General features: G+C 41.6%; 1 protein-coding gene and 1 long non-coding RNA gene across 2 annotated transcripts in view; both read left to right on the top strand.

Annotated features, from left to right (window-relative positions):
* Positions 1 to 365: 365 nt before the first annotated feature.
* LOC121840365 overlaps positions 366 to 19,119 on the top strand; it is a 72,068-nt gene continuing 53,314 nt past the window's right edge. Inside the window, exon 1 of the long non-coding RNA XR_006079552.1 lies at positions 366 to 670. This is a non-coding gene — a long non-coding RNA (uncharacterized LOC121840365). The remainder of the gene's footprint in view (positions 671 to 19,119) is intronic.
* sox3 (SRY-box transcription factor 3) lies at positions 13,905 to 15,717 on the top strand. Its single transcript, XM_024382819.2, has one exon. It carries the CDS (start codon positions 14,129 to 14,131, stop codon positions 15,029 to 15,031), a length of 903 nt encoding a protein of 300 aa, XP_024238587.1. The 5' UTR covers positions 13,905 to 14,128; the 3' UTR covers positions 15,032 to 15,717.

The following is a 19,119-nucleotide window of genomic DNA, read 5'->3' as shown; positions in this document are numbered from 1 at the left end:
TACAATCTGTTGAATATTAATATGCTTTTGACCCAGTAAGGGTATTGTCCATTCACGGCCACACAACGAGCATTGTAGTCCATTCTCCTGGGATAGGAGACATTTTGTTTTTGTGCTCTTTTCACACCAGCGCTCCCTTTTCCCACAGAAACCCTCTCCTTTCTCCCGCTCCAAGGCAGCCCTTTTCAAACCGGGAAGCTCCAGGTCAGTTTCCCTTTCCAAGTTTTAGGGCCTGCCATGTTGTCCATTCTGCTCAGCTATTTAAAAAATGTTGAATATCAACAATGGCTTTCACTGGTGTATTGTCAACTTTTGTATGAAGCAATCTTGGCTGAATGAGATGGGTCCCAGAGCAGGGAGGGCTTGGCTGCGGCATGCACCGCAACACCACTGGCGCCTGCCTGGCTCTCTCTCTCTCTCTCTCATTCTCTGTGCTGCAGGCAGGATCAGGGAGGCAGGAGCAGCCGTCCCTCTAGTCCCTGTCTCAGCCCAGCCGCTGGGGTCTGCATGGGGCTGGGAAAGCCACCCCCTCGTCAGTCCTCTCTGCGAACCCATCCTCATCCCAGGTTCCCCTCCCCCTGCCTCTGGCCCTGTCGTCTGGGAGCCCCTGAAGGTGTGACACCTCACACAGGAATCGGAGAGCAGGAGCCCGGGGGCCAGTCAGAGCTGGGTGAGTGTCTGTGCGTGAGCTAGTGGTGGTTGGGAGTTGTGAGGGAGGGAAGTGGGAGGGTGGTGTAGAGAGAGCTGGTGTGTGTCGCTCCGTTCTGTTCTCTGAGTTCGGTTCTCTATAGCTCTATGTAGTTCCGAGGTGGCAGTAAAGCTAAGGGCAACACGTTTTTGGCCTTCATGTTTCACAATGCTTTTATTTGCAAATCCTCACATTCCTACTCATCGAGTAGGAATGCATTTACTGTACGATAAATCATGGAAACATTGTCACGTCCTGTCTGCCAAAAATATCATATGACTACAGATATCTAATTCTCTGTAAAGGTATTATCTGTTGGTCCTGATGCCATCATTGTGTATTGTGTGTCTATTGAGTGACAAAGTTGGTAAAAATTGTAGGGCAAAAATTCAAGTCACATGGTGGACACGGCCAACAGAAGAAGTAATGTGATAAGTATGGCTTTCAGAGCAGGTGTGTTGCTTTAGATCAGAGCTCAAACTAATGGCAAGTTGGTGATATATAAATACAAATACAGACACAATACAGCTTGCTGACTGCAAATAAAATATATAAAGTGAGAGCGCTCCAGTTGGCGGTAGCTAAGTGTCACTGCGTTGCTGTCAGTGAGGAGTGGAGTGAGTCTGTGAGACATCTCCTCTCCACTGGAGCAGCAGCTTGTATCTGCCATTGACATGTCAGTCTCCGAGGCATTGAGCTGTCCTCATCTCACCCCTGTTGTGGGACACTTGTGTGCGGGCACTATGATTCAAGTCAGCACTGTCGTATGCGCAAAGTACAGTTGAAGTCGGAAGTTTGCATACACCTTAGCCAAATACATTTAAACTCAGTTTTTCACAATTCCTTTAATCCTAGTACAAATTCCCTGTTTTAGGTCAGTTAGGATCGATCACCACTTTATTTTAAGAAAGTGAAATGTCAGAATAATAGTAGAGAATTCTATTTCTCTACTTCTATTTCATTCATCACATTCCCAGTGGGTCAGAAGTTTACATACCCTCAGTTAGTATTTGGTAGCATTGCCTTTAAATTGTTTAACTTGGGCCAAACATTTCAGGTAGCCTTCCACAAGCTTCCCACAATAAGTTGTGTGAATTTCGCCCATTCCTCCTGACAGACCTGGTGTAACTGAGTCAGGTTTGTAGGCCTCCTTGCTCGTACACACTTTTACAGTTCTTCCCACAAATCTTTTATAGGACTGAGGTAAGGGCTTTGTGATGGCCACTCCAATACCTTGACTTTGTTGTCCTTAAGCCATTTTGCCACAACTTAAAGTATGCTTGGGGTCATTGTCCATTTGGAAGACCCTTTTGCGACCAAGCTTTAACTTCCTGACTTATGTCTTGAGATGTTACTTCAATATATCCACATAATTTTCCTCCCTCATGATGGGAGGAATTTCCTCCACATAATTTTCCTCCCTCTATCCACAACATGATGCTGCCACCCCCATGCTTCACGGTTGGGGTGGTGTTCTTTGGCTTGCAAGCCTCACCCTTTTTCCTCCAAACATAACGATGGTCATTATGGCCAAACAGTTCTATTTTTGTTTCATCAGACCAGAGGACATTTCTCCAAAAAGTACCATCTTTGTCCCCATGTGCAGTTGCAAACCGTAGTCTGGCTTTTTTATGGCGGTTTTGGAGCAGTGGCTTTGGCCTTTCATGTTATGTCGATATAGGACTCTTTTTACTGTGGATATAGATACTTTTGTACTTGTTTCCTCCAGCATCTTCACAAGGTCCTTTGCTGTTGTTCTGGGATTGATTTGCACTTTTTGCACCAAAGTACGTTCATCTCTTGGAGATAGAACGTGTCTCCTTCCTAAGCAGTATGACGGATGCGTGGTCTCATGGTGTTTATACTTGCTTCCTATTGTTTGTATTGATAAACGTGGTACCTTCAGGCATTTGGAAATTGCTACCAAGGATGAACCAGACTTGTGGAGGTCTACAATTTTTTTTCTGAGGCGTTGGCTGATTTCTTTTGATTTTCCCATGATGTCAAGCAAAGAGGCATTGATTGTGAAGGTAGGCCTTGAAATGCATCCACAGGTACACCTCCAATTGACTCAAATGATGTCCATTAGCCTATTCGAAGCTTCTAAAGTCATGACATCATTTTCTGGAATTTTCCAAGCTGTTTAAAAGACACTAAGTTGACTGTGCATGTAAACTTCTGACCCACTGGAATTATGATACAATGAATTATAAGTGAAATAATCTGTCTGTAAACAATTGTTGGAAAAATGTCTTGTCATGCACAAAGTAGATGTCCTAACAGACTTGCCAAAACTATAGTTTGTTAACAAGAAATGTGTAGAGTGGTTGAAAAACAAGTTTTAATCACTCCAACCTAAGTGTATGTAAACTTCTGACTTCAACTGTGTGTGTCATTCTGACTGAGATCCCCTTCATTTAATTTTAGGGCTTCCGAGTGGTGCAGTGGTCTAAGGCACTGCATCTCAGTGCTAGAAGCGTCACTACAGACTCTGGTTTGATTCCAGGCTGTATCACAACCGGCCGTGATTGGGAGTCAGCTAGGGCGGTGCACAATTTTCCCAGCATCATCCGGGTTAGGGTTGGCTGGGGTAGGCCCAGCATCGTCCGGGTTAGGGGTTTGGCCGGGGTAGGCCCAGCATCGTCCGGGTTAGGGTTGGCCGGGGTAGGCCCAGCATCGTCCGGGTTAGGGTTGGCCGGGGTAGGCCCAGCATCGTCCGGGTTAGGGGTTTGGCCGGGGTAGGCCCAGCATCGTCCGGGTTAGGGTTTGGCCGGGGTAGGCCCAGCATCGTCCGGGTTAGGGTTTGGCCATCATTGTAAATAAGAATTTCTTCTTAACTGACTTGCCTCGTTAAATAAAGGTTAAAGAAAAAATAAAATAAATGTTTTAAAAAATGATCCCCTGTACAAGTGAAAGGCACCGGCTCTCTGAACGTAGTGTAAACACAGGCCACAACCTGCACCATGACAAACCATCAGTATTAAAGCTTCCATGACTGGACCATAGATACATTATTAAGTCTATTCCTATATTGTTAGTACTGCTAAAAGCATATTACCCTCGGTCAGTAATGTTCAGAACCTAACGTCCTGTAAGTGTGATGCCATACTGTCTGTTTATTTTCCAGAATGGTGTCAGTTCTGATTTAATGCTCGTGTGGTGGGAAGTGTCTTTTTGAGGAGGTAGCTGTATTTTCTAATATAGGTTCCATGTTGAAACCACCTCAAAACATTTGTCCTCATTCCAGATGATGTTTTCTGCATATGTAGACCACAGGAGGCTGCTGAGGGGAGGACAGCTCATAATAATATCTGGAACGGCGCGAATGGAATGGCATCATACACATGGAAACCATGTTTGATGTATTTGATACTAGTCCACCTATTCCACTCCAGCCATTACCACGAGCCCGTGCTCCCCAATTAAGGTGCCACCAACCTCCTGTGGTGTTGACTATGCACACGTTCATGTGCTATTGCTTGTGTTGTACATGTTACCAAATGTTTTTATAAACTCTGTAGTTTGGGTCCTGGATGCTGATTGGCTTAAAGCCATGGTATATCAGACATGATAAACTGGGTGGTTCGAGCCCTGAATGCTGACTGGCTGACAGCCATTGTATAGTAGACCATATACCACGGGTATGACAAAACATTTATTTTTACCGTTCTAATTACATTGGTAACCAGTTTATAATACCAATAAGGCACCTCTGGGTTTGTTATATACAGCGCCTTAGGAAAGTGTTCAGACTCCTTGACTTTTTCCACATTTTGTTACACTACATTATTATTCTAAAATGGATTAAATAAATGAAAATCCTCACTAATCTACATACAATATACCATTATGACAAAGTGAACAGGTGTTCAGACATTTTTGCAAATTTATGAAAAATTTCAAAAATGATTACCTGATTTACTTAAGTATTCAGACCCTTTGCTATGAGATTAGAAATTGCCATCAGGTGCATCCTGTTAAGTTGATCATCCTTGATGTTTCTACAACTTGATTGGAGTCCGCCTATGGTAAATTCAATTGATTGGACATGATTTGGAAAGGCACACACCTGTCTATATAAGGTTCCACAGTTGACAGTGCATGTCAAAGCAAAATTTCGAAAAAACAGTTTTTGCTTTGTGATTATGGGGTATTGTGCATACATTGATGAGGGAAAAACAAACATTTTAATAAATTTTAGAATAAGACTGTAACCTAAATCTGAATAGTTTCCGAATGCACTGTATGGCCAATATACCATGGCTAAGGGCTGTATCCAGGCACTCCACATTGTGTTGTGCTTAAGAACAGCCCTTAGCCCGGTTATATTGGCCATATACCACAAGCCCTCGAGTATTATTGTTTAAATATATCACGGTATGATGCAAAATTATTTGTTTACTGTTCTAATTGTGTTGGTAACTAGTTTATAACAGCAATAAGGCACCTTGGGCGTTTGTGGTATATGGCCAATATAGCACAGCTAAGGGCTACATCCAGTCACTCTGCGTTGCATCGTGCATAAGAACAGCCCTTAGCCGTGGTATATTGGCCATGTAGCACAACGCCTCTGGCTTTATTGCTTAAATAGACCCTGGTTAATTTGTGAGTTGATATGTTGCTACCTCTGGAGGTCCAGCAGGGAGCACAATCCTCTGTTTCACCTCTCAAATTGAGCTAAGCTCATCCCTCCTTACCACAGACAAGGTGACCACCAGCAGCACCCTCTTCTGAGGCCAGCCCATCCATTATCTTGTCAACACGCCCACTTCCACACCTTACTTTGGGCTCCGCACAGAACAATGGCTGTAATAAAATCATCAGTAATCCCCCAAAATCATCTCGTCACGCTCAAGGTAATTAATGTATTTGGAGGGCGATGGCTAACTCTTAATTAAATTGTGCCCTTTTTTAATGAGACCATGACTGAGACAAAATGTATGGTCACTATCTCCATTATCAAATGCTTGGCGTGCAACAGAGATTTGTCATTTTCACCCAAATTATGCATAGATTAGGCATAATGACGCTAATGATTAATATATCAATTTATTCTTGTTTGTTTCTCTCTTAAAGATTTGTTAAATTACATTTTGTAATTACCTCAGCCACCTTTGGCTACTGTAAAAGCATCCATTTCTGCAATTAATGCACAAGGTATTCCTATTCCACATTTATTTTTGGGGAAAATACAGATAACAACTTCATGGTATTAATCATATTACAACATTGGGTTTATTTAATTAATTAAAGATACACTCTGCAAATTAATTTTGCATTCTCACAATACTATCTTAAACTAATGAAGGCTTGACAAAGAGACTGTTTCTTTTTTTTTAAAGGGGCTAGATTAGTGGTATCTCAATTATGGCTAAAACAAAAAGCAGCCACGTGCTGGGGCATGACGCGAAGCAAGAAAGTGACGATTCAGCACTTTCTCCGAAACAATAAAGGTGAAAGTTTCTATTGTTTTGGGAGAACTGTAGAACATGCCAATGATTCAAAAGATACATGGGAAATAATGAGTGCTGTAATTAACCATGAAGCAGGCAATAAGAGTCTTTAAAACGATAATGCAGAGTAGACAGAGGTGGTTCATAAAATGTGTTTTACAGGTGGCAACATCACTAAACAAGGAGGCATCATCAGCCTGCAGACAGACAGGGTATTGTGTTATAAAGCCAGCAGCCTAGGTTAGAACAACGACATTAAGCATACCTTACCCAGAGTCATATACACTCTCTATGGCTCTGACTGTACTTACCTCTCCGTCTCAGCACACATCTTTTGTGCTGACGGCATAGTATTCACCACATTACACATATAGTGAAGGCATCCACAAGACTAATAGACCACCACAGATACAGGGCTACAGTTTGTCCAGAGAAGAGATGGCTGGATATGATTTGCCCATAGGGTCAACTGAGATGACAGAGATTACAACAGATTATAATCTAAATGTTTTTTTTCAATTGAGGAAATTGTCAACTACAGAATCTGCTCTGAACAAACATGGAAGTAGTCATGTTAGGTCCTCATTCTAAAACAATGGGTTGTTAGAAACCCCGGCTTGACTCACTAGCTCAGAAGCAATGAGCATATTTATAGAAACGTTCTGCTTAATTAAAACTTAATCGAAATTAGCTTTCAATGGTCGTGATCTTATAATGCAGTGTAATTCTTCACTTAATGCACCATATACCAAATGTGTTCTTATGGCTGTTTTTTAAATCATCCATACTAAAAGTAAGGGATTATTGTTTTAAAATGACCTCCAGGGAGAAAAAAGAAATGGTATGTTCATTTGAAATGCTTTTTCTCTAATGCCTTTTTTGTGTGACATATGTTAATTATAACTTTGAGTTTCATTGGTTAATAACCCTTATATGAAATGCATATTTTGCTTAAAGGCCCAGTGCAGTCAAAAACGTGATTACCTATGTTTTTATATATATTTCCACACTATGAGGTTGGAATAAGGCTGTGAAATTGTGAAAATTATAATAATGCCCTTTTAGTTTAAGATATGTTTGAAAAGACTGCCTGAAATTTCAGCCTGTTTTGGTGAGATGGTGTTTTGCCTTCTATGGTGACATCACCATGCGGTAAATTAGTTAACAGACCAATAAGAAGGAGAGTTCCAAACCTCTTTCCCAATAAAAGATCATTTTCAGTTACCCCCTCCCCACACAAACAACTCCCAGGCAGTTCTAGCAAAATTCTTGCTTGAGAAATGTCCCTTTGCTAAGAGGCCATTTGAGTTTTTGACCCTTTTTAACCATTGAACAGTAAGCTACTTAATTGTTACCCAGAAATTATATTGAGGTAAAAACAGCTGCATTGGACCTTTAAGGAGTGACTAAATGATTTCCTAAACTCAAGTCTATTCAACTTAGTCACACATTAAGTGTGTTATTTATTCTAAAACACAAGTAAACAACCCATTACACTTTAGTGTTCAGGATATTCATTTGAAATAACCTTTTCCAGAGAGGAAGAAGCTATTGCTACAGTCCATTTAGACCTGAGAGTTGAAGCTCAAAGGTGAAGTGAGTTGTAGCTCCTCAGTGCAGGTGTGCGTGCGTGTCACACGTGTATAGGTGAGTAAGTGAGTCGGTGGGTGTGCCTGAGAAAATGTATTTATGTATGCAGCCACGAATACGACACCAAGTAAGACACATAAACCCAGAAGTGGCTAGCCTCAGGACACTCTATTGGCTAATTGAGATGGAGCAGAGAGAGTGCTGGGTGGTCACGCCTTGTCTGCTGATGACAGTGGTGGGTTAAAGAGATTACACCATGGACTGTGTGTGTCAGCAGCCGTGGCCCGGCCCTGCTCACACTGGAACACAATGAGCAAAGACATGCTTGGGCTGCTGGGGAAAAAAAGAAGCCTCCATTTCAGGCATTCCTCACAGACCGCTACAGGAGGGACATAACATGTTGCATGTTGTCTTTGCGTCCCAGCACAATTGAGAGGGTTACATTCCAGGGGGCATAACAAATCAAATCAAATCACATTTTATTTGTCACATGCGCCGAATGCAACAGGTGTAGAACTTACCGTGAAACGCTTACTTCCAGGCCCTTAACCAACAATGCAGTTAAGAAAAATAGGAGTTAAGAAAACTATTTACTAAATAAACTAAAATAAAACGAGGCTATATACAGGGGGTACCGGTTAGTTGAGGTAATTTGGGTAATATGTTCATGTAGGTAGGGGTAAAGTGACTATGCATAAAAAATAAACAGTGAATAGCAGCAGTGTAAAAAAAAAAGGGGGGGGGATCATTGCAAATTGTCCAGGTAGCCATTTGATCAGCTGTTCAGCAGGCTTATGGCTCGGGGGTAGAAGCTGTTAAGAAGCCTCTTGTACCTAGATTTGACGCTCCGGTACCACTTGCCGTGCAGTAGCAGAGAACAGTCTAGGGTGGCTGGAGTCTTCCTTTCCTCTAGAGGTCCTGGATGGCAGGAAGCTTGGACCCAGTGATGTACTGGGCCGTACCCACTACCCAAGGTGCAATTTGGACATAATATAATGCCTCAGAGCTGAGCCTCACCGGTGCAATGAAAACACAACAAGTGACTCTTCTGCAGCAGTGAAAAAATGCACCTCTCTCCATTAGCTCCAACAGACATATGAAACACCACTAAAGGTCATTGGCCCTCTGTGAAAAGGGGAAGTTAGTAATGTTCTGAGTGTTGGTTTTGTTTATTTTTGAAGGAGTCATGGACAGTCCCTCCATCTAATGACTGACTGGGTCATGGACATGGCTTTCAATGACATGATGCTCTAACAGTCACACACTGCCTCTCATCCTCTGGTTCACAATCACACAGCTTGTTTAGTCATGAAACCCAATTCCCCCAGCCCTCATTTACACCCACTATGTGATGCATTGGGAGCAGTGATGCTATACCTACAGGCATCCCTTGTATCTTTAGCCTATGGAGTGACCAAATGTTGAGGAGTTGTTCGATCTGTCTGTTCTCTGCAATGTGTTAACAAAATTTGGGCATTATATTGTTTTAGAGAGAGAGAACACAGTCTTTTGTTTTCTTTTGGAAATTGACCCTCACATATTTCCCAAATATGTATTTATAGATGGCATACAATCCTTGACATAGTCTGTTTTTCGAAATGTTGCTAATGTGACAGATAAATGCTTAAAGATGCCAGCTAAATGAACCGCTGCTCACTGTCGGCTACTGCTTGATATGCTTGGCAACAACAGTGACGTAGGAGTTGCCGCGCACAAGATGCAAACTGATGTGATATCGTTAGGATTAATAAACAGACAGTAATTCTCGTCTGCTGCAGTGATGCTGTTGCTCGTTAGTAAAAAAAAAAAAAAATTAATTATACGCACAATTGAAGAATATTGTCTGACACTGGCACACAGTTCGTGATAACCTTTGGTGTTCCATCGACTATTATGCATGGCACATTATGCCATTTTTAAATGGTCTACAGACAGCAGACTGAAAACATACTGTACAAAAATATGGAAATGGGAATACTGAGCCGGCTAAATGTAAATTAACATTCAGTTATAAATTAATTAACAATAATGTACGCCCTTTAGTTTTATTCATAGACATACGGAGTGTGTATCCTGGTTATTTAACTTTGCAGAAATCTTTCATTTGGGGGATTCAAAGTTGTGGTCATTTTGTCAATGCACATTATGTAATCTCTGGTGAAATGTGATTAGAAGCTAAAATGACCCTGCATTACATCCAGACATCAAACACATAAAAATATAGCCTATAGGCAGCAACGCATGTTAATAACATTAAACATCTACAGGAGCATGACTTCGTTCAAATGTTGTGACTTTTACAATAAACGAGGGTAATAATCCCACTGTACGGCCCTTCCTTGAAGTGACCCATGCATATTATTTTAGGACGCAGCCGTTCACACTGGCACAATGGGAACAGCAGACCGTACGTAAATTGCATCTTCATTTGCATTCCTGGTCCAAAAATCATGCAAATCTTAATGAGACAGTCTCTATTGTGGTTGTAATTGAAAACCCATTCTTTATTAATTACTGTTTCTCAAAGGCCTTGTCCGCAGTCACTGAGCTGAAACAAAAAAAAGTTATTGATTCCAGAGGCCGTGGGGTTTAAATGGACATCTAATGCAATAGTTTATAGTCCGTTTGAGGGGATATCCATATTTTCCCAGGCCAAATGTAGAGTTTTCCCTTATGGATTAAATAGAGAACTGGCGAATCAGTTTCACATTTGTAACAGTTATTTTCTCTTTCATTGTATGCCAAGCAACAAACCCTTATAGCCAGCACCTAAAAGCACCACAATTATTTATTTCCAGTGATATTGATAAGGCTAGTTAAATACCACAGATACACCTCTCTATTCAATTTGGGGGGTTTTAAATCAGCCAAAAGTCTTTATTCAAAAATGATAAAAACGGCCAAGTCTAATATATTTATTTCAGTGGGGATATTATGTTTTTCATGCGCCTTCCAGCTCCGCGCCAGCACATTGTCCGTCCTGAACTAAATTTCTCTGACCAACAGCTTTATTCAGTCAGTTACGCTAAGCTTGCATAGGGAACTGCGTCTCCTTTCAATGGGGGAATTCATGCAGCTTTTGTGTCAATTAGACCGAAGTAGAATGAATTTGAATTCGCCTAAAGCTCTGCGCAAATAGCGTTGTTCATTATATACTATTTAGTATATCTACCCCCTTATCATATTGTGCGGATATGCGATAGCGGGGCTTTCTGCCATTTTGATATTGTTTATTTACTGCTCATTAACCAGATTCAGATAATCACTGGAATAGAGATTATACAACATGAAGGGTTGCAAATGTATTAGTGTAGGCTATAGTGTTTTATCCTGAATTCACCATCTGGGGAATATGCTTTTACCCAATACATTTTATTTAAAAATATATATTTTTGTATACATTGGACTATAAAAAAACAGGCTCGGTTGGCCTGTTCTTGTCAATGAATGGGAGCTATTGGCCAATTGTTGATGACAGGGCTTCTGTTGGTGCTGGGGCAGGTTATCGAACGAGGCTTTAGTTGGATATTTCACAGAACATACCTGTGTGTGTCTTGGATGATATACTATATTGAAGACACTTTTATAAAAATAGTCTTTTTTATTTGCCACTCAATTGCTGCATCTATTGGTGATGCATGACAAGTTGATCAAATTAAAATGAAGGTCCTGTTCAGAAATAAACTATCAGATATGGCTACTATTGTTTGCATACTCGTTGTACATTACTCTGCATACTTGAAAGTATTTGGAGTACATTTGTGAACGTTCAACAGTGTGATTCTGAAAGCCGTGACGCTCTGGGGCCTGAGGGTCATGGAACTCGCTGAGGCCGAACACTGCCAGGCTTTGCTGGTGGTTCTCCTCGCCCTCCGCTGTCCTTAATTAGGAAATTAGGTACACATCATAGGTCCTCCTTACTGAGCCCCGAGTTTTTATTTTCCCGCAGTCTGGTCGATTTCCATAAAACGATTACAAGCGGATCCGTTTTTGAATCTTCCCAGATAAACAAATGATTGGTTTCTGAGAATTAGATCGGTTAACTCAAGCACAGAGGTTCAGCGACATGTCCTGTGCTCTGTTAATGGCGGACCAATCAACACAGCTTTTCACTGAAATGCGCGGGGTGAATTCTGCTCTCAATTGATTTAACGTCGAGGCAAATCAACATTTTGATCTATGAGCTGGATAGCAAGTGTAGAACTGCGTTTCTATGGCTATTCATTTATTTTGTCTTCAACTAAATTAAATGTACTCTTTCTCTGGCGGACTTGATTTAAATGTGGATTCCATTCAATATCCCCTATAGACACATTTTCAATGTTCGCCATCGTCAAAGGTATTAGATCAAGTTGTTATTATGTGGTAGGCCTATGGATACATTATTTAATGTCAGGCCTGTGTATTTTCAAGCCTTGATAATAATTGTTGAAAAAAGGTTACAATATTTAATGTTTTCGATTTTGAAATCCAATTCATAAGCATAAATATGCTTACACAACTCCAATATGTTAGATGTAAATTGAGATTTTGAACTTCTTTAGGTGAAATCGTGAAGTTAGTGTGGAGAATTCCTTTTCATGAATATTTGAAACCCTAGATTGCTCACAGATCTGTGGTACTCAATGTTGAGTGGCGGAGGTGTTAATTGAGGACGTTTTCGACTGGCGAAGGCTTGTAGTCATTAGCAGGTGTAAAAGTTTGCCTGAGGGCTGTAAGAGAATGTCATATCGGTTTAAATTGCTCAACAGGAGCGGAGTTTCGGGTCGTTTGTAAAGCAACACATGTAAATCAGTGACTATACGCGGTGTCCATTTTAATAACCATTAGCACTACAGAGCGAAAACGTTTTACGCACACGAGCTGTCGAATTTTACGACAAGGAAAATCAGAATATTAATTTTATCAGAGCACCATCAACCATTCAAAATAAACTTTTCGAGGAGGTACTTTGGTCGAGCTGTAGGCAGTCCTCTCTCCACAAGAGGTCGTTGATGTATCATGGTTTTGTCTTTCGCCGGTGTGCCTGTCCCAATGTTGGCTGTTTTTAGAACTGGCTACTGAGGTAAACCAAAACTAGTGGAGAAATAGCAAGTGAAATCGCACTTGCAAATATAAACGGACACGGTAAACTGACATTTTAATCCAGTCCAGTGTGACAATTACGCACATTTGCGTATTCCAATTAACCCACATTTATATTTCCAAAATGTTCAAGTTGATTAATCAGAATTTGTCAACATATTAACAATTTAATAAATTCATTCTAATTAAATTTATGACAAATCTCCACTTTGAAAATGATAATCAGACAACTTTTCAATAGGCCTTTTTTAAAACAGATTGGCGTCTGAAATTGGCTGTAATTGAAATGGTATTGACACAAACCCTTCTGTATGAGGGAGAACGATAACCTCAAATCCTATAGATGCCAGTCCAGCACAATAGTATTATCTTGATATTTAAAGGACGTGAGAGAATTCATGAATGAAGGGAGAGAATACCACTTTTCTGCCTCGATATTTGCCTTGCACTCATTTAGGCCTTTTGGAACCCCGCCTCCATGTCGCCACTTGAATGGGATTATTTGATTTCCACCTTTTTCTTTACCAAGACCGTTTACAAATTAAGAAATTACACCTGGCGCACTTGCTCTATATATAGACAGGGTTTGCCAGAATTAATTTATAATAGTTTTATACGCAAGTGTTACGTGTAAAATTGTAAAGCACTTACAAGTCTATACCATTTACAAACTCCAACCTATATATTGAACTATTAGGCTAATATATTTGATGATCAATTTAAATTGTCGAGGAGATCCGTTCCATCAATTGTATTCGTTTTATTTTAAAACGGTACAGGCTAAGATTCCGTTTGTTTCACTCCGGATTCAGACATATTCTACTACGTTTCGTGCATGTAACCTACATTTCGTGTATGTAACCCACATGTCAAAATACAGATATACATTTAGAGTACGCTTTAATTACTTAGATGAACTAAAATATAATTTAACTGCCTTATAACGTGTTCTTTATGTATAAAGTCGAATATATCTCTCTCCAACTCAGCCCAAAACAGAGCGCTGTGATTGGTCGAGAGCCACTCATTGTTACACTGTCAATCCAAATCACATGGCCCAGGCACTAATAACAGCTGAGGTTGGCGGACAAGTTTGCAGAGTTCTGTTTTAGAGCCGTGGTGAACAGAGCTTGCTGACGAGAAGTGAGACATTGGAAGCACCTGGCAAACTGGCAATACCTAAGCTTCTTTTGACAACTTTTTTTCCTCACATGAGACTGGTGGTCAGTACTATTTCTACCTCTCTTTTAGTCTGAGGGCATTTTGTTATACATTTTCCGCGCCTGAGAGTTTACATTTAAAAGCCGTTTGAATGTATAACATGATGGAAACCGAGATCAAGAGCCCGCTCCCGCAGTCCAATTCGGGCTCCGCTGCGGGCAACAAGAACAACAGTGCCAACGACCAGGACCGGGTGAAGAGGCCTATGAACGCTTTCATGGTGTGGTCCCGTGGACAGCGGAGAAAGATGGCACAAGAGAACCCTAAAATGCACAACTCTGAGATCAGCAAGCGGCTCGGTGCAGACTGGAAACTTTTGACCGACGCAGAGAAGAGACCCTTCATCGACGAGGCCAAGCGTCTGCGCGCCATGCACATGAAGGAGCATCCGGATTACAAATACCGTCCCCGCAGGAAGACCAAAACCCTGCTCAAGAAAGACAAGTATTCTTTGCCAGGAGGACTTCTAGCGCCAGGTGCCAACGCTGTTAACAACGGCGTCTCGGTGGGACAGCGGATGGACAGTTATGCACACATGAATGGCTGGACAAACAGTGCGTATTCCCTCATGCAGGACCAGTTGGCCTACCCTCCGCATCACAGTATGAACAGCCCTCAGATCCAGCAGATGCACCGGTATGAGATGGCAGGGCTCCAGTACCCCATGATGTCCTCGGCGCAGACCTACATGAACGCAGCGTCCTCGTACAGCATGTCCCCAGCATACACGCAGCAGACCTCCAACGCCATGGGCTTGGGCTCCATGGCATCCGTGTGCAAGACCGAGCCGAGCTCACCTCCACCGGCGATTACCTCCCACTCCCAGAGAGCGTGTTTGGGGGATCTGAGGGATATGATCAGCATGTACCTGCCTCCGGGTGGAGACGGCGCGGATCACTCTTCCCTTCAGACCAGTCGGTTACACAGTGTACATCCGCACTATCAGACCGCGGGGACTGGCGTGAACGGAACGCTACCCCTAACCCACATTTGAAAAAATGACTAAACTTAAAGTACTTCGGATACTTGAACATTTTGATTGCTAAAAAGAGTCGACGTTCGGTAGTTTTGTTTAAAACAATGAAATTGTATTTTTTATCTCAATGAGTTGTCCATGTTAAAAGCATTTTTAAAACTACATATCCTGGACTGAAGTTGAATGTTGAGCCCACCAGAGTAAATTGCATTGCAAAGAGTCTTTTATCATGAGTATACGCAATCAAATTCTTTAGGAGAAATGGACTTCTATATTTTAATGCCATTTTTTTTCTCTATGAAAAAGGCATATGGCCTCATGAAGACGCCATTGTATTTCAGAAAAGCTGGATGGAGAGTTGGATCATAAATGTTTACACTTAATTTGTAGAATGTCCGTTTGTGTCGGCTGTGTCAATCTTTGTAGTCTTTTTCTTTATGACCTAGGTTTTAATGAAATGTAAGACTGTGCGGGTCGCAAGCGCAAGTTTATTTATAGTACGTTGTTTTTTAAGCTTGTGAACCCTCTGTAGGCCTACGTCATGTTCCATTTTTTTTGTTTTGTGACAATTTCCCTTTCTGTGATGTTTTGACAGTGTCAGGTTACCCATATCATGGGCCAAGAGGTTTTATTTAAAACTGACGTTTCTACATTAAGACCATCCTCTATTCTTTAAATGATGAATAAATTTGTACGAAACAAGATTACCGACTCCTATGTTTTTTTGGTGATTGTGTGGGGGTATGAGCCACCTGTGTTGTACTTGTCTATAGGGGATATGACGTGAGTTTGATGGGTGAAATCTGTCAGGTGTCCTCGGAGATGCCGCCTCACAGAATGAAATGAGCAATAACATTGAACAGCGAGTGATTTATCTTAGACGATGGGTGTAACGAAGTGTGACTAATAAACTCAAACATGCTGGATGAACGCGGTCTATAACTCAAGTTTTCCTCAAATAGGCCTACTGTAGACAAAATGTGAAATCTAGGTCTAAAGTAGCGTAAAGCCCAATATTTTGGATAATTCTGTTAAATTTAATGACTAGCCTAATCTCTTCCAATTATTGAAATACTACAGGCCTATTTTAATTAATTTTGGTTGCAGAGTAAATTTTTGACTCCATGAATATGTAGCCCTATTCCTAAATAAGGGGTATCAATGCCTAGCCTACTGACTTGTACAATTTTTGTTGGGACATAGGAAAACAACACTGCACCTTTTAAATATCTCAATGTAAAAGATAATGGGCCTATAAAAAGTATGCCTAACCATTCCAAGTTATTGCTGACATTTTTCCATACTTATCTGAGAAGGGAAATTGTTTAATTTACTCTCTCCTGAATTTAACTTCTTACTTCTAGGCCTATTGGACCGCTTTAATCAATAGTTTAACCTCAGTTTCTTACCAACTTTTTCCATGTGGCTTCTTCCTTCAGACTTTATAAAATGATGACTTCTTCCTAAATATTTGGTCACATGATTAACTTCCTGTATGGTTTCCAAGAAACAAGGGGGGGTCAATTTACCCCTTTGGCTCAACTTACCCCACTCTCCCCTACAATAGTAGCAGATACAAATGTGGATATAGGTCTATACCCCCTATCACCAACATGTTCAATTGGTTGGATAATGAGTGTGAATATGCATATATTAGTCAATATGTTTCAAATAAATGAATTAACAAGCAAACATACAATTCATGTAGGAATTCATAGGTCTACACATTTTATTGACAAAGTATAATCTTCATTAAGGTTTTTTAAATAATTAATTTCCAGACAATTATTTTTATAATCTTTTTTTTGTCAGAATATTCATCCTTGTTTTGAATGTGACTTGACAAACTGAATAAACGCTTGAATATGAAACCGACTCATACACAGAAAAGGTTTCCTTCAGGTTTCTGCTTAGTTATTGCTGCTGTTAGGAAGTAAGATACTTAAAGAAGGGATTGAGTCCATTTGGATGTAATTCCTTACTCCTTATAACACACATACACACACACACACACACACACACACACACACACACACACACACACACACACACACACACACACACACACACACACACACACACACACACACACACACACACACACACACACACACAATCTGAGACCATGTTTCTTGGCATTCCAGTACACTCCTTCTGTCCAACACCCTTACAGCAGAGGTATGGAGCAAGCAGGCAGGTCTATACTGGTGCAAAGCACCCTGGGATAGGCCACCCTGGACACCAAGATGGCTGGAGCGTTGGCTGTCCCGCTGGCCTTCCCACACTCCCTGTGGGATTTGATCCACAGCTCAGCAAAGCGGCTTGGATTAGCCCCACACACCTTTGTGGAGGGAAAGATTATCCAGACCTCCCTGCATTCACTGAAAGGGTCTTAAATCACTCTAGTGCGCCAGCGGCCGCCCGTCAGCTAATCACCCTCTCCAAGTCATTTTTTTGCAATTAAGCAGCTTTTCCCTCCCCGGTCGGCCATGTCAGAGGTGTTTGCACTGAGCCGGAGTCAGAGAGAATGGTGGTTCTGTGCCATCTGTCAAAATGTGCTAGATCAGTCAGTTGGTATGTGATCCCCGAGCGGAGCGGCTTCCAGCCCTCATAGTTTGTTTGATAACCGGGGAGGGTTCAGTTCTATGGTACTTTTCCATTAGGATAGCAAGGCCCTACAGGAAACATGATGCAAGAGTTATCAAAGTTCTACTGCTGCATTTGATGTAAGAGTTATCAATGTTTTTCTGGTGCATTTGGGTGTAATGCATTGTTTTCCCATCTGTGTTCTTTGAAAACCGTATACAGTACATGTAGCCAAGTAGCCAAACTATTATCCGTATTGTTTCCCCCGAGGACACTTATAACATGGCTAATCCTGATTTAGTTCTGAAATTAGATCTTGGAAAAACGTAAACTGTACAGTAAGTAGTCAAACACTGATCTATTGATTGGGTGTGAATGTTCTGGCAGTGAGAACATTGTTGGTGTGCTGTTGGCCACCGTCAGCCCCCCCACACCCCCCTGCCCGCTGATCGCCCACAGGGCCTCTCTCAGGGCCTGTCATGTGGAGCACTGTGCACACTCAGCAAGTGCGGGCATATCCCCACTTCCATCTGCCTATGACCTCACTGGGCCTGTTTGTTTAACCCCCCTCTCCAAAACGAACCTAATTATACCCTGTAGAACACGGATTCAGCGGATTCCCAGAGGATTCTATTTGCTGCTGTGTGGTGCTTGTGCTGGTTTGTGTTAATGCGTGTTTAACTGTTTGTGTGTGTGTCGTCATGCTTGATATCATTTTTTTTCTGGGCATTTTTTTATTCTCTTCCACTTACGTACCTGTATTACATTTTTGTATTACAGAGCTTCAGTGTCAAATTTGAATTTCTATCAGTTTTTCCTGTTGTCTTTTCATTCAGTTGTGACAAGTCATGACACACTTATATGGGTGTCCTAGTATGTTAACTAGGTGTTGTGAGGGAATATGAGTAGGTGTTTTAGTGGGTTCCATCTACATCAATGTCATAAATGGAAAAGTAATTCTTAAAGTCTGTGACAGGCCCACTGACTGATGTTGGTGACATCACACGCCTACTATGTGGCCTGAACCTGCTCAGCAAGTCTATATCAGGACACACCTCGTTCCAAAAATGAACACACTTTTACATACTTAAATCAAGCTCCTACTCTTCAAACAGTCACTACTTGCGTCATCCAACATGGAAAATGGGTTAAGACTGATTTGTGCCATATAGTGTAGGTGACAGTTGCAGTGAGACAGAAACTCAAATGAGATGTTCGACTTAGTCTGTCTATCAGGCTCCATTCCAGTTCAGAAGCAGACTTAGGATGTATTGGCATTGATCTGCTATGTCTGGGATCTCCAGGAGGCCCTTCCCTCTGATCTCAGCTGGCCTGGCCTGGAGCGCCCTGTATGTCCAGCTTGGGGCAGGCCTGTCCGGAGTAGTGACACTCGTGTGGGTCCGGCAAGACTGACAGCCAGCAGAGGAGTGTGTTTGCGTGTGTCAGTCTGTGTGTGTATGTGTGCGGAGGTGTGGGGGTTGGGGCAATGTGGTGGGGGTTAATCTTTCTGAACTGGGGCA

This window comes from Oncorhynchus tshawytscha, linkage group LG21 (assembly GCF_018296145.1).
Source record: "Oncorhynchus tshawytscha isolate Ot180627B linkage group LG21, Otsh_v2.0, whole genome shotgun sequence".
NCBI lineage: Eukaryota > Metazoa > Chordata > Actinopteri > Salmoniformes > Salmonidae > Oncorhynchus > Oncorhynchus tshawytscha.
Note: the sequence above shows the minus strand (reverse complement) of the source record. Positions and strands in the feature narration are given on the sequence as shown.

Coding starts and splice junctions, on each gene's coding strand:
- sox3 (XM_024382819.2), top strand. CDS start 14,129: ATGTATAACATGATGGAAACCGAGATCAAGAGCCCGCTCCCGCAGTCC.